This window comes from Vulpes vulpes, chromosome 1 (genome assembly GCF_048418805.1).
Source record: "Vulpes vulpes isolate BD-2025 chromosome 1, VulVul3, whole genome shotgun sequence".
Lineage (NCBI taxonomy): Eukaryota > Metazoa > Chordata > Mammalia > Carnivora > Canidae > Vulpes > Vulpes vulpes.
This window is the reverse complement of record NC_132780.1, coordinates 132,529,481-132,545,289: the sequence shown is the minus strand read 5'-3', so window position 1 is coordinate 132,545,289 and position 15,809 is coordinate 132,529,481. Positions and strand designations below refer to the sequence as shown.

General features: G+C 43.7%; 1 protein-coding gene across 2 annotated transcripts in view; it reads left to right on the top strand.

Annotated features, from left to right (window-relative positions):
• The first annotated feature begins 2,574 nt into the window (after positions 1 to 2,574).
• The window catches only part of NUDT3 (nudix hydrolase 3), a 127,314-nt gene continuing 114,079 nt past the window's right edge, over positions 2,575 to 15,809 (top strand). For both annotated transcript variants that reach the window (XM_025990764.2, XM_072730377.1), the window contains exon 1: positions 2,575 to 3,028. In XM_025990764.2, coding sequence (XP_025846549.1) covers positions 2,930 to 3,028 — 99 coding nt within the window. In that variant the 5' untranslated portion in view covers positions 2,575 to 2,929. The remainder of the gene's footprint in view (positions 3,029 to 15,809) is intronic.

Genomic DNA, 15,809 nt, shown 5'->3' with positions numbered 1-15,809 from the left:
ACTGATTCATGTTCTAAGCCATTAAGCTTTGAGGAGATGTGTTATGCATTAATAGGTAACTTGTACAAGAGCAAAGATCAGACCCAGTAGGTGCTCCTGGGGGACTTGATGGGATGGACAAGGTAGTCCTGGGAGGGAGGAGAGAAAGGCATGTTAAAGGAACAAGACAGAGTAAGGCACCTGTGAAAACCAATTTTCTGTATTTTGTTTAACATTTTACCTTAGATCACACTAAAAGTCATTACAGATGATTTCTGACATGTTGGGCCAGGATAATGTTATGTGATCTTCATTCAGAGGACCAGATTTTAGGTGTGTCGTGTGGTGTGTTCTTGTGGACAAGTGATTAAGCTTTATACTCAAGATCAGGTTCTGGAAGGGCAGTAGTTGTTCTTTCACTAATAAAATGTTTTCAAGGTTGATTCTGTTAGGTCCTGGGAAAATTGCTGAATGAAATAAGCAAGGATGAGTGAGACACAGACTCTGACTTCAATACATTTGAAATATGAGATTGGCAAAAAAGAAACAGTGACAATGCGATAAAGCAGGACAAACTCAGGCCAGTAGGAAGCATAGAGGCAGTTATGCAGTCAGGAGGAGGGAACTTTTGAGTTTTATTTATTTATTTTTTTAAAGATTTATTTATTTATTTATTTATTTATTTATTTATTTATTTATTTATTTATGAATGATAGACATAGAGAGAGAGAGAGGCAGAGACACAGGAGGAGGGAGAAGCAGGCTCCATGCCCGGAGCCCGACGCAGGACTCGATCCCGAGACTCCAGGATCGCGCCTTGGGCCAAAGGCAGGCGCTAAACCGCTGAGCCACCCGGGGATCCCCAACTTTTGAGTTTTAAAGGATAAATATAATTTGGCTTCTTCTCTGGGTACGTGGGGAGGGATAATGGAATAGGTGAGGGTATTGGAAGAAGAGCCTAGAGCCTTCTGGACACCAGGGAAGCATGTTCAAAGGCTTACTCTGGTATACTGAGACCTGGAATACCATTTGCAATTCTGCTCTCAACCCTAAGAAAGTGGCAGATAGTACCATGTAGCTGTCTAGCTGCAGGAATGATTGTACTCAGACAACTTTTCTGGGAAGGCTTTGGCAAGAGGTAGCAAGAGCCATAAATATGTTCCTACCCCCTTGATCTGCCTCCAGGAATTCATCTTAAGGAATATCTGAAATAGGGACAAGGATTTATATACAGGGACATTCATTACTGTTCTAATGAAACAGAGGACACCATCTAAATTTCTAACAATGAGGAAAATATAAAATAATTGATGGTCATCCCTATGATGGGCTATCAGATAGTAATTAGAAAGGTATTTTTTTTTTTAAAAAAAGATAGCATACGGGGAAAGACGGTGGGGGGGCGGCAGGCTACAGATCTCTACAGAATGTGCTCAAAGATACATGATTTAGTTTTTTATGTCCTCTGTATTTTTCAAATTTTTGACAATGATCATGTTACAGGATTTCTACAGCCAGAACTTTTTTTTTCTTTCCTTTCAGAGACCTAATGGCAGAAGAGAAAGTTAGAAAAGCAACCAAAATGACCAAGATTTTGGGAATTCTATTGCATGAAGATTGACCCAAATTAACTGAACTTCCACATTTTATGTGGCTAGGATTAGGTGAAATGCCATTGATATTATTTGCAATGTATTAAGTGACTAATTGCCAGACAAAAAATAGAAGCAAATAAAACATGTAACAGATTCCAACAAAGGTTTGGTTTCAAAACCTGATTTTTATGTGCTAAATACAAGCAAATTAAAGAAGGGCAATAAGCAACTCACAGACAAATCCCGCACAGGTTTTACACCACGTTCAAGGAATGGGCATGGTATTATGTTTGGTCTGGGCTGCTGGGAATATTCACAGGTTATATTTCATTTTTCCTTGCTCCTGCGTCTTGCTATATATTTTCTCTGGAGAATCTGACGTCCACACTATAAAGTCCTCGTTTATTGCCAGAAACAAGGATGTTTTACAATTTGCATTGTGTGTGTAGAGCACATACATATGTATCTTCCTTGTCTGGCCCTCCTGTTTACCTTAACAGGAAGCATCTGTCTTTGCACCCGTCAAGGGCTGCGGGATAAATATGTGGGTGCCCCGTCCTCAAGACTCCCAGAGCTCCGGAGGTCCATGCACTGCGCACGACGCCCCTCCCTCCAGCCTCCTCTCGCCCGGGGCCGCGCAGTGCCGGATCCTGGCTAAATCAGGTGGCGCGCTCCACAGCGTTTAACCGCATCCGGCTTTCTCCTCCAAACCTTCCCCTTCCCCGCTCCCAGAGAACCGGCGAGGCCAAGGCGGGCGGCCTGACCTTGGGAAAGTCCCCGCTTCCCCCTCCGCGACCCCGTGGCTAGGCAGGCACCTCTCGGCGGCCCCGGGCGACCCCGCGCCCGCACCCCGCACCCCGCCCTCCCCCGACTTCCTCCGCGCGCGCCCCGCCTTCCCCGCCCCTCCGCTCCCGGCGTGGCGGCCGCCTCCATCCGCACGGCCCTTTCATTCCAGACGCTCGTTTACGCCGCGCGGACTGGGAGGGTGCGATTCCCGGACGCCGCCTGCGCCGCGAGCGCGCGGCCGTCCCGCAGGCCCGCGCGGCCTTACGCTGCTGACGCAGCGCGCCCAAGATGGCGGCGCGGTCGTCGTCGGGGGTGGCGGCGGCAGAGGGGGCGGCGGCCGTGGCGGCAGCAGCGACGGCAGCCGTGACGGCGGCGGCGGCGCGGGGCCTGGGCCGGGGGGAATGAGGCAGCCGTGGCGGGCCAGCGGCCGAGCCGTGTAGCGGAGAAGCGGCTCCCCCTCCCTGCTTCCCTCGGCCGAGCCGGGGACGCGCGCGCGCGCCGCCGTCCGGAGCGGGCTCCCCACCCTCGACTCCCGCGACCCGCACCGCACCCCCACCCGGGCCCGGAGGATGATGAAGCTCAAGTCGAACCAGACCCGCACCTATGACGGCGACGGCTACAAGAAGCGGGCCGCGTGCCTGTGTTTCCGTAGCGAGAGCGAGGAGGAGGTGAGGCTCCGGCCGGGAGGGCCGGGGGTCGCCGGAGTCGGCCGAGGTGCGGGGGGCGCGGCCGCGGGCCGGGGGTGTGCCGGGCCCCGGGCAGGGCTGCCCCCCCCCCCCCCCCCCCGGCCCGAAGGAAGTGCCGCCGGAATTCCTTGAGCCAGAGCGGAGGAGGGAGGAAAAGGACGGACGGTGGGCGGAGGGGCAGCGGGTCCGAGCGTGGCCCCGCGCGGCACGGGTCAGGCCGGGGGAGCGCGAGAGCCGACCGCCTGTCACAGGGGCCGGGGGCCGCCGAGAGAAGGCGGTGGGTGCGGGACAGCGCGTGGCCTCGGGGCCAGGCCTCCAGCGTCGGCTCCAGGAAGGGCGGCCCCGCACTTGTCAGCCCGCACATGTGTGCAGAGGCCGCCGTGCACGAGGCGCAGGCCGGCCCTTTGTGCCAGATAAATAGTCCACTACCGAGGCAGGTTTGGGGGTTGCCGAGGGATTACGTGTGTCCGTGAGCCCATGGGGGGTGGTTGGGGAGACTTAGGGCGTTGTGCAGACGCCAGAGCCAGTTGTTTATTTTACGATGCGCTGGGTAGCCTTTCTGGTGTAGCTGAGAAGAAAGGACGTTCGATAAGAGAATCTTTATGACCTGAAACCACTTCATTTTAATTGGGAAGCCCAAAAGCCGTGTTTAAGATCTGTGCCCGGACATTGCCCTATCGGAAACGCTTAAGGATTGAATTTGCTAGCAAAATGGACATGCTTAAAATCAGTTTCTTTTTTGCATGGAGTACCTAAAAAAAAAAAAAAAAAGAAAGAAAGAAAGAAAGAAAAGAAAATCTCAGCTTGCCAGAGCCGTTTTTGTGGTGATAAAGGGAATTTAGAGAAGGCACACGTTTTTGTAAATCCACAAAGAGTAGCTGCTTTGGAAATTCATAAGATGCCTGTGGGAAAGCGTTTCTCTCCTGTGCATGGTGGTAAAATGGCAGTTAAACTGGAAACAATGAAGGACAGTGAAATTCAATATGCTATATTCTGGCATTCAGCAGCGGGCTATAGTGGCAGGGCTGCAAGTACAGTGCATCGTGTTGAAATGGGGGGAAAGGAACTTGACCCGTTAGTTATGAAAAGAAGCTGTGATGAAAGAGACAGATGGATTGCCAAGAGTTGCTGTCCAGAGATGTTTAGGAGGAAGTGGGACTTTAAATTATTGCCTGAAAAAAAATTAGTAAAGCAGTAATTGTGCTGTTGAGGGACTATGTGTGTGTGTGTTCCCTTTCAGCAAAACAGAAGGAAAGGGAATTTGGAAATGTATACTTTGTGTTCTATCATATATTGTAAAAGTCCCCAAAACAGAAGCATTGTAATGGGGTGCTAAGCAGGGCCATGCTGTGAATGATGCAGTTTTGGAATATATACTTGAGTAAAGTAAAATTTTTGGTGGTGTTTACTGCTCCAGAGGCTTTGTTCTTTTCATTATCATATCATATTACAGGAAATCAGATGGGATCACAGTCTGTTTTAACTGGAGGGAAAATTAATTAGCATAATAACATGTCTTACTACAGTACTGTGGTTAAGTCTGTGAGCACCCCAATTATAAGTAGAAGGGTGTATAATTTAGTTGTATGAATGATGCAAGACTATTTGTTTAAAAAAATCATTCTGAAATTGAGAACATGTGAGTATTTTGGATAAATTGGAAACTTCATAGATCATAAGCAAACTAAGACTTGATTTTCTATTTTTTCTTAGTTTTGTTATTTACTAACATTAACAGACTTAATGTTAAGACATTTGGCTGATTGTGGAGTTTTCTCTGTTGAACTTCTTTTTGAACATTGGTTAATGAGCAGAAGATTCAGGCAAATTTTTAAATTTATTTTTATTTATTATTTTTTTCATGCAAATTTTTAAAAATAATCTGAATTTTATTTTTTTATTTTTTTATTTTTTATGATAGTCACACAGAGAGAGAGAGGCAGAGACATAGGCAGAAGGAGAAGCAGGCTCCATGCACTGGGAGCCCGACGTGGGACTCGATTCCGGGTCCTCAGGATCGTGCCCTGGGCCAAAGGCAGGCGCCAAACCGCTGCGCCACCCAGGGATGCCTCATGCAAATTTTTAATTACAGATTCGGTGGATGTTACAGCTAAAGCCCAGAAAGGACAAGAAAATTAATGAAATGCACCCATTTTAGACTTGTTCAGTTCAATTAAACAAGTATGTGTTAAGAGCCTACTATGGGTGCAGCACTCTATAATGTGAGATTTAAAGATAAATATCCCTTTCTGCCCAAAAAAGTTGAGTACTTTTTGATGGGATCCCTTAATTGAGAGGGATTTTGGACCACAAAATAATCTCTAGGGTGCCGTTCAGCTCTCAGATTACATAATTGTGTTAGAAGGGAAGTAATTTGTTAGTTCCGGGAGAACTTTTATGTTCTCAATAGAAGTGCCAGAAACTGGAAGTATTAGCTGCCACACATTGTGGGAATGTGAAATTCAAATTCAATAGGACATTCAACCCAATTTTATTTTTTAATGGGAAGCAATGGCTTTAATCAAGATAGAATAGCTTACAGAATACTGTTAGCATGAATACAATAGTAATGTAAGAATAAAGAGACCCTGGTTAATAAACTTAACCAGTGTCAGGAAACATACATACAATGTAAAGAGAAAGAGATAGAAAATATTAGAATCAAACCTTCGAACATTTTGTTTTTTCAGCCCCAGAAGATTTTATATGCCAGCAATGACAGTTGAAACATTGATCCAGGTTAGGATGTGTGAACATATTTGGCAAGTTGGCAAGTTTACAGAGCAAGTTTATTGAGATACTGTTACATATAGGGAGTTTAGAGTCTAGAGGGAGCGACAGAAGAACAGGCCCAACAGCATGAACAGAGTGTGTTTCCTTTCCGTCAGACCTTGGACTGCTTTTCCTGTGAGTAAACAAGAATCGATAGCAGGAAACTCCCCCCACTTCAAAGTTTTACTAATTGTTATCAACATTTTGATAAATTAAAACCTTTAGGTTTAGGGCATTCATGATAACATATTTATTACTGTACTTTGAACCTACTGATACACAGTAGACAGTCTCTTACCCAACCTCCATTTAAACCAGCTCGGTATACTGAATACTCTTGTTATTCTGTGAGCCACTGGGTCTCATATACACCCCCAACCCAATCAGTCCTGTGCTTACATAGAATCAGTTGTATTTATTCCTGTATTTGTGTATGTTCATCTTACTTGTTATTGTAATTATGTAGTGTAATTAAATATATAAGCATGTGAGATTTGAGTTCAAAAATAATGGTTTTGTGAGTATTCTAAATTCTTTGGAATGACTCAATAATTTCAAGTCATTAAAAGAAATTACTGCTCAATTATATGGATAAGCAAACTGAGAAGGATGGAGAAGAGTCTTAAAAGTCTAAAAGGACTCTGCACATAGATCACTTCATGAATGTTTTCAGGTTTTCGTTTTTCTTTATAGAAACCTGGACCAGAGGGGCACCTGGGTGGTTCATTCAGTTAAGCGTTTGATTCTTGGTTTTGGCTCAGGTCATCTCAGGGCTGTGGGATCAAGCCCCATGTCTGGCTGAGCAGGGTGTCTGCTGGAGATTTGCCCCCCTCCCCCCATGTCCCCCCCATCCCCTGCATGTGTGCATGTGCACGCTCTTGCTCTCTCTCATATAAATGAATAAATCTTAAAAAAAAAAAAAAAAAAAACCTAAAAACCTGAACTGGAAAACAGGTCATGCATGATGGGTGTGGTATATGAAAGACAACTCAGCCGTCCAATGATAGATTCAAGACAAGATCTTAGACCTACAAAGATTAGCAAGAAAGTATACATTTGTATTTTTAATCTGCCTTATCTTCCCAGTTAATGTTTTATCATAAGCAGTATACAAGACTGAAACTGGCTTCTTGAGTAAGATTTTATTGTTCTGGACTGGGTGACAATAACAATCAACTTTGTCATATTGTTTGTCTTTGGTTCTCTGAAAGCACTTCCGGTTGAGATTTTTCCCTTATCCCTCTTTTTTTGAGGCTCTGTGATGACAGGAAGTGAGGGACACTAGAGGTGGGCTTGCTTGTGTTCTTGTACCCTCCCCAGAGTGGAGTGGGGGAGTGAAACAGGCATTTTAGACAGTTGAAATATCTAGCAGTGTGAAATACCCTCCTAGAAAGGCCAGTGACACAGTCTGGACACCAGATGATGTCACAGTGCTTGGGAAAGTTAAAGCTGCGCCTAAGGGTCTATTTTTACTCAAGGTAAAACACGAGTACTGATAGGATCATCTTAGATTTCTCTGTGTATTAAAACTGCTTTTAAAAGGAAAGGACAGATATGCCAGGGTAGCTCAGCTGTTGAGCATCTGCCTTTAGGCTCAGGGTGTGATTCCGGGTCTGGGCTCACACTGGGCTCTCTGTGAGGAGCCTGCTTCTCTGTCTTTCTGTGTCTCTGCCTCTTTCTGTATGTGTCTCATGAATAAATAAATACATCTTTAAAAAATAAAAAATAATAGGTCAGAACTGTCCTTAAGGGTCTTAGGTTTGCTTGTTGAACTTTTCCATCTCTTGGCAAGGGACTGCTGCTTCGCACTTTCTCTGAGCTCACGAGGGTGGGTGGGGAGATGACTGACATTGAAGATCCTCAGTGGGCAGGGACTCTGGTGGCCTGAGTGTTTGTTAGTAAGAATGTCCCAGAGGAGCAGGTGGACGTCATGGCAGACCACACCTTCTCCTGGGCTCTAGAGAGGGGAGTAAAGCACAGGCAGCAATCCCAGAGGCAATAACCATGACAAAGCTTTCAGTAGATCCCAGGCTGGTTGGAGAGTCTTTTTGTAATATATCTCTGGTCATTGTCCAGTTACATTGTTCTAGGATCATGATGAGTGCATTGATCCAGTCATCTGATTGGACATTACTGATGCTCATTTCTCTCATTCTTTTCCTGGAGGCTTCTTGTGTGTGGGCTCTCTCGTGCTTACGTAGTAATACTGGTTAGTCAGTTAAACATTTTTCCCATTACCTCCTTTTCTACTTCCTGAGTTGTGAATTCTGGCCTGAAATCATACTGTAATCTCCATTCTTCTTTTCTATTCTTTGCCTTAACCTTTTTTGCTCCTGAGTGATTCTCATTTCTCAGTAAATATCAGGTTGCATATCTACTTTGTATGAAGCAATCTCTCATTTTCTTCATAGCCTAGTCCAAAAAGGAAGGGCCCTTGTTCAAGAATACATTAGTTTACTCATTTTTTGAGGGCCCTATTGTGGACTAGTCTCTGTGCAAGATCCTGCAGTGTATCTTTACACTGGTAAATAAGTCTATGGTCCCTCATAAAGTCAGCTTTTCTGTCTGCTATGTATTTGTGCCCATCCCCTCCTGCCAGCCCAGCAGCCTCACTCCTATGGGTGTCCTGTCTTTCCTGCTTCATTACCAAATTCTTCTCTACTTTATCATTCCCAGCTGAGTAGGGTAAAGTATTTTCCATCTTAAAAGAAATGCTCCCTTACCCCATGTTCCCTCCAGCTACCATCCCATTTCCTTCTTCCAGTTCCCAGCAAAACTTTTTTGTATTCCCTGTCTCCACTTTCCGACTTCCCATTTCTCTTGAACTCATTCCTGTCAGGCACTCTTTTTTATGATTCTGCTGGAATCAGTCTTCAAGATAACAAGTTAACAAAACCAGTGGCCAGTTCTGAATCCTTGCTACCTCATCATTCCTTTCTTCTTGAAATACTTTCTTTACCTTGCTTCTAGGGCATCTTTCTAGTTCTTCCCCTTCTTATTGGTTGTTCCTTCTTAGTGTATTCCTTCTCATTTTCCTGAATTCTTTTATTGTAGTGCACAAGGACACAATCTTTGAACCGGTTCCACTCCCCATACTTCCTACACATGCTCATATAGTAGGTGATCTCATCCAGTCCCATCTTTAACTACTGTATTTATACTGATAACTTTCAACTGTATTTTTAGTCAAGACTTTTGACTATCCTGCAAGCTATTTGGTGTTTCCATTTGGATATCTTCTCAGCATCTCAAACTTAGAATACCCAAACTGAATTCTTGATTCCATCCACCAAAAACCAAACAGCAACAGAAACCTGCTTCTTAAAAAAAAAAAAAAAAAAAAAAAAAAAGAAACCTGCTTCTTCTAATTAGTTGTGCCTCTTTCAGTAAAGGAAATATCCATGCTCCAGGTTAGAAACCTTAGAGCCATCCTTGACTTCTCCCTTTCTCCTAAACTATATCTAATCTTGCAGCAGATCCTGCCTAACCTTCTCTCTTCCACCTCCACTGTGCTATTCTAGTCTAACCCATTATTGCCTCTTGCCTGGACTACAGCTGAATCTTCTTAACTGGTTTTCCTGCTTCTCTCTCACTCTTCTAGTCTCGTCTACCATAGCTGCTGTAGTGATTCTTCCAACATAGATGTCAGATCATGTCACTTCTCTGCCCCAGTGGTATTCTGCTCAGTGAATCCAGTGTCTTAATCATGACCTCTAAGGTTCTGGATGTTTGGGTCCCCTGCCATGTCTCTGACCTCATCTCTTATTACTCTCCCTCTTACTCATCCCTTTCTTGCAACCACATTGGCCACTGTGCTGTTTCTCTGTCATATTATTGGTCCCCTTTCTTTGCTTGGTTTTCACCACATCAGACAAGTCTTTAATGATCATGTTATAGAAAATAATACCAGTCCATTGTCACTGTATCTCCTAGGCTTCTTTTTTTTTTTTTTTTTTTTTTTTTTTAATTTACGATAGTCACACAGAGAGAGGAGGAGAGGCAGAGACATAGGCAGAGGGAGAAGCAGGCTCCATGCACCGGGAGCCCGATGTGGGACTCGATCCCGGGTCTCCAGGATCGCGCCCTGGGCCAAAGGCAGGCGCTAAACCGCTGCGCCACCCAGGGATCCCTCCTAGGCTTCTTTCTTTCTGTGCAGCACATATCATGAAAACATGTTATATTCCCATTTGTTTGTTCTCTTGTTTTCTCTCACTAGAATACAAGTTAGTTTATGAGGATAGAGATTTTTGTCTCTTATGCACTCCTGTATCCTTGGTGATGAGAACATAGTATATGCTTAATATTATTTCTTGACTATGTGAATGAATGAATGAACACATTGTCCCTGAAGAAGTTTATAGTCTAGGGATACCTGGATGGCTCATTGGTTGAGCGTCTACCTTGAGCTCAGGGCATGATCTCAGGGTTGTAGGATCTTTACAGCTAGTAGAGGAATTGAAAATACCCCCAATACACTGAATGCTAGTGCCTACCAGTAATGTGTTTCAGGGAAGTCTTCTAGCTCTTATTTCCAGTGTCTTAGTGACAGGGTGTTTGATAATAATGTTGAGTATCAACCCAGTGGGAGTGTATGTGTATTCGGTTGTAAATCTTTTGAGTCTCAATGGATCCTTTTTCATAATAGGACACTTAGGATTTCTTTTACATGTTGAACTTGTGAGCCTGTGCCATCTTGCAGGATTTGTGTTGGGTAGTTGATAAAATGTACTGATCCTTAACCGTTAGTGATGCAATATCTGAGGATAAAGGATTTTCATTTTGCTGATAGCCTTTTACTAGTAGATAAGTAAATACATCAACAAACTACCATCAAGTAGTAGATACTGTTTTAATGACTTGTCAGTAGTGGTTGTAGCCAACCAACAATGTATATCAAATCTGGATTCCAAAGTTTAGTTAGTAGTAATCAATTTGCAAATGAAGGTTGATAAAGATGGTCATAAAAATGTTTTCGTCATCATTTTATTCTTTATCTAGGTCAAAGTGAAAGAGACATGATGTCAAGTTTGTGAGTATGGAGTCTTGAAGCATTTGATTTATGGTGGTTAATGTATGAAATGGAACAAATGATCCATCATAGGCGAAGAAGATAATATATAAATAAAAGAAGAATAAGGAATTGAATTTAGAAAAAAAGTCCCCAAACTTAAAGTTTAGTAATAAAACATATGCATCCAAAGTCAACTTGCTGAGTAACACCTTCCGAATATCCAAGAAAACTTCTTGAATCTAGTTTGAGAATTTCTGTCCTAAAATAACATGGAAGCTCAAGGATGTCAACAGTTTTTTCCAGTCTTCATGAAATCCTTGCTTCCTAGCTTACTAAGCCTTTGAGTGAGGAAAACTCTTCATTTTTTTAAAGGTTTTATTTATTGTGAGAGAGAGCATGTGTGCACATGTACAAACAATGGGAGGGGCAGAGGCAGAGGGAGAGAGAATCTTAAGCAGGCTCCATGTGGGGCTAGACCCCATGACCCTGAGATCATGACCTGAGCCAAAATCAAGAGTTGGATGCTTAACTGATTGAGATACCCAGGTGCTCTGAAAAATGTTCATTCTTATAGTCATTCATTCATTTACTCATTGGTTGTACAAACTTTTATCGAGTACCTGCTTCTAGGCCAGATGCTGTTTTCGGAATGCGGTGGTGAACAAGACAGGATGGAAGCTCTTGCTCTTGTGAAGCTTCTGATATCAGATGCAGGGAGATGATAAATGAGCAAAAATATTAGTGAACTTGATTTTAGGCAGTGGTGATACTGGGCAGGAAACAAATATGTGATGGGACTGAGACTGGGGGTGGGGGTGTTGGCAAATTGGGGTCCAGTAGTCTCTGAAAAGCAAGGCAGAGGGAAGAGGCCCCTAGTGGGAATGAATTTGGCAAGGAGGAAAAGCAGGAAGCTGGCCAGAGTGGCTGAAGGCCAAGTGGAGGAGAGTGGTGGGAGATGTTGCAGAGGTGGGAGGCTACCATTTCCTGTGGAGGTTTGTTACTCTTCTAGTTTTCCTGGTTCTCCTTTACTCTGCCACCTACAGCAACCCAGCAAACAAACCAGTAATATCCATGAAACCACCTTCTTTCCCTTGTATGTGAGGAATAGAAGTGATGGTGACAGGATGGCAATAGAATAGTAAGAGTTGATTAGAAAAAAACTTGTGCTTAAGAAATGTACAAGTGGAGATAAAAGTATTGTTCTGTAATATTTTAAAGAAATAAATCTGAAAGGACCCAAAGAAAAATCCCTAAAGTTTCTTTACACTTTATTAGGGTAGTTAGTCAGAAAGGCTACTTTGAATAGGTAGTATATGCACACAGTACAAAATTCAAAAGGTACAAAGGATATGGAACAAAAGATTCAGGTAGTTGTTAGCTTATAAAAGATATACTGCAGGGCATTACAAGTGAAAGATTGGGTGTTATTTTTAATAGAGATTTTTGCCAGTTTTTCCTAGAAATATATATATTTTTTAATGGCAAATTTTTAACTATCATCTTTATTAGAAATATATTTTTTTAAAGATTTTATTTATTCATGAGAGAGAGAGAGAGAGAGAGAGAGGCAGGCAGAAACATAGGCAGAAGGAGAAGCAGGCTCCCCACAAGGAGCTTGATGCAGGACTTGATCCTGGATCCCGCCCTGAGCTGAAGGCAGATGCTCAACTGCTGAGACATCCAGGCATCCCTAGAAATGTGTTTGAACCCAGGCCATTTAAGCACTATAGTTTTTGAGCACTTACCTAATTTTATTGAAGTTTGGTTACCTAAGTGCTGGGGATCCTTCTGGAATGCAGAACTGCTAGGAATGGAGTGGTCTGCATGTGTGCATTAGAATCAGTGTTGGCAGTGGCCTGTGTGTATCAGGAAAGTGCTATGATGTGGAAGCTACTTGTCTAACTGGCCTTCAAGTCCCTGAAAAGCAGCTTAGCAGTTGTCTGGGTCAAACTGGGCTTGCTGATTTCTAAACTCTCGCTGTTTACACTACGCAGAGTTGACCTTTCTTTTTCTTTTTTTTTTTTTTTTTTTAAGAAGTTTATTTTTTTTTAAATTTTTCTTTATTTATTATAGGCACACAGTGAGAGAGAGAGAGAGAGAGGCAGAGACATAGGCAGAGGGAGAAGCAGGCTCCAAGCACCGGGAGCCCGACGTGGGATTTGATCCCGGGTCTCCAGGATCGCGCCCTGGGCCAAAGGCAGGCGCCAAACCGCTGCACCACCCAGGGATCCCTAGAGTCGACCTTTCAAGCCACAGTACCTTCCTGGTAGTAGTAGGAAACAGTTCACTTTTAGCCATATGCTTTTGTCCCAGCTGTGGAATGAGAAGGAGGTAGAATTCTGAGTGGAATGGTGACTTTTCAGCTCTTCCTGAGAGACTGTGAGGTTATAGAAGGCATGTATTGGTCTCTGCCCCTGGTTCCTGGCACAGAGCTCCTAATATTCTCACTATGTCGGAAGTGATAAGAACACGAGAGCATCTCTTGTTCTAATATTGGTCTTTGACCTCTGTTCCTGACACAGGGCTCCTGATGTAATTTCCTGGATGATAGGAGTGTCTTTTGTTCCAGTGAGGCAACTCTGGGTGGGTTCCTGGATGGCTCCCGGATGAAGGCCAGTCACTAGAAAGGCCAAGCCATGATTAGCAGCTTGGAATTTTGAGCCCTGCCCCCCATTGCCTTGAGAAGGGAGAAGGGCTGAAAATGGAGTTAATGACCCATCATGCCTACGTGATGAATCCTCCATAAAAATCCCAATAGTATAGGGTTTGGAGAATTTCCAAGTTGGTGAACACATTCACACTGGGAGGATGACACACTTCACCTCCATGGAGCCAGAAGTTCCTTGCCCTATGTAGCTCTTGATCTGGCTGTTCATCTGTATCCTTTATCATATTATTTAATAAATTGGCAAACATGAAGTGTTTGTTTCAGTTTTGTAAGCCACTGGCAAATTCATTGAGCCCACAGAGGGGGCTGTTGGAACCTCTCATTTGTAGCCAATTGGTCAGAAGCATTGGTAGTAATGGGGGCTTGGGACTGGCATTGGGAAGGGTGGTGGTGGACTTGTGGGACTGAGCTCTTAACCTGTGTGATCTGACTCTATCTCTTGAGTAGAGAGATGGCACCCAGAGATAGCGTCAGGATGGAGTAAAATTGTAGGACACCCAGCTGGTTTTGCAGAGACCTGTTTGGTGTAGGGGGAACCCCACACATTCCATGACCAGAAGTATCAAAAGTGATGTGTGCTTTGTGAGTAGTGATGGAGGCTCTCAAGAAGGAAGAAAACGAAGATTTTTCCTTCTCCCAGCCTGTGCCTTAACCTTCTTTTCTATCTCCTTGCATCAGTCCCCCAAAATGCCATCCCAGAGCTGGGTATGGGAAACTTGATTGAAGAAGATCATCACAGTGCAACCTCCTTATTTATGAAATAGAAAAGAATTACTAGAATGATACAACCATATTCAAATGTGAGCACGAAAAGTATTTGCAAAGCAAACATGAGTGGGTTGTTTTTTTTCTGCTTCTTGACATTTTATCATGCATGTTGTGTGTGCTGCTGCCTGCTGCTTTCTTAGTGCAGTTAACCAGAAGTGGGCTGTGTGCAAATCTGGTTACATATCTGAGGCAGGTAAGATCATATCTTTTGTGTGCTTTATCCAAATATACTTTTAAAAATTCCTAGGCAGTTTAGGACAGTTTTTAATTCTTTTTCAAAACGGGAAATTAATAACTTGAGTAGCATAAAACATTATCTAACGTCTGTGTTTTGTGAGCATTTCCAAAAGGAGATAAAGCAGGTGAATTTCAACTCCACGTAAAGAAAATTATTATAAGGGACGCCTGGGTGGCTCAGTGGTTGAGCATCTGCCTTCAGCTCAGGTCGAGATCCTGGGGTGCTGAGATCGAGTGCCCCATCAAGCTCCCCACGGGAAGCCTCCTTCTCCTCCACCTATGTCTCTCTCTCTCCCTCTCTCTCTCTGTCTCTTATGAAAAAAGAAAATCTTTTTTTTAAAAAAAAGAAAATTATTACAAAAACAACAAAAACTTAAATCTAAAGCAAGCGGAAACAAATCTGTTCAGAAAAGACTAAAAAGAAATGGTCCTTTAAATAGACTTTCTTTGTGTACACTTAGTTGTTCTCTTTGTTCATAGAACAGTAAAGTCTTTTTTTTTTTTTAATTTTTTTTTATTTATTTATGATAGTCACAGAGAGAGAGAGAGAGAGGCAGAGACACAGGCAGAGGGAGAAGCAGGCTCCATGCACCGGGAGCCCGACGTGGGACTCGATCCCGGGTCCTCAGGATCCTGCCCTGGGCCAAAGGCAGGCGCCAAACCGCTGCGCCACCCAGGGATCCCCTAAAAATAAATTAAAAAAAAAAAGACTTGGGATCCCTGGGTGGCGCAGCGGTTTGGCGCCTGCCTTTGGCCCAGGGCGTGATCCTGAGGACCCGGGATCGAGTCCCACGTCGGGCTCCCGGTGCATGGAGCCTGCTTCTCCCTCTGCCTGTGTCTCTGCCTCTCTCTCTCTCTCTCTGTGACTATCATAAATAAATAAAAATTAAAAAAAAAATAGTGAAAAATGAACCCATCTAAAAAAAGTTAAGAAATAATTGGCTAAATACGTCAAGATGTGTCTAATTAATATGATATATAACCATTAAATCATATTTAAAAAATAAAATTTATTTTTATTTTTAAAAGATTTTATTTATTTGTGAGAGACATACAGGCACAGACACAGGCAGAAGGAGATGCAGACTCCCCACAAGGAGTTTGATGTGGGACTCGATCCTAGGACTCTGGGACCATGCCCTGAGCCGAAGGCAGAGGCTCAATCACTGAGCTACCCAGGCACCCCACAGTAAAATCCTTTTAAAGAACTGCCTGAAGGGGTACCTGGCTGGCTCAGCAGTAGAACATTCTACTCCTGATCTTGGGGTCATGAGCTTAAGCCCCCCATTAGGTGTAGAGATAACTTA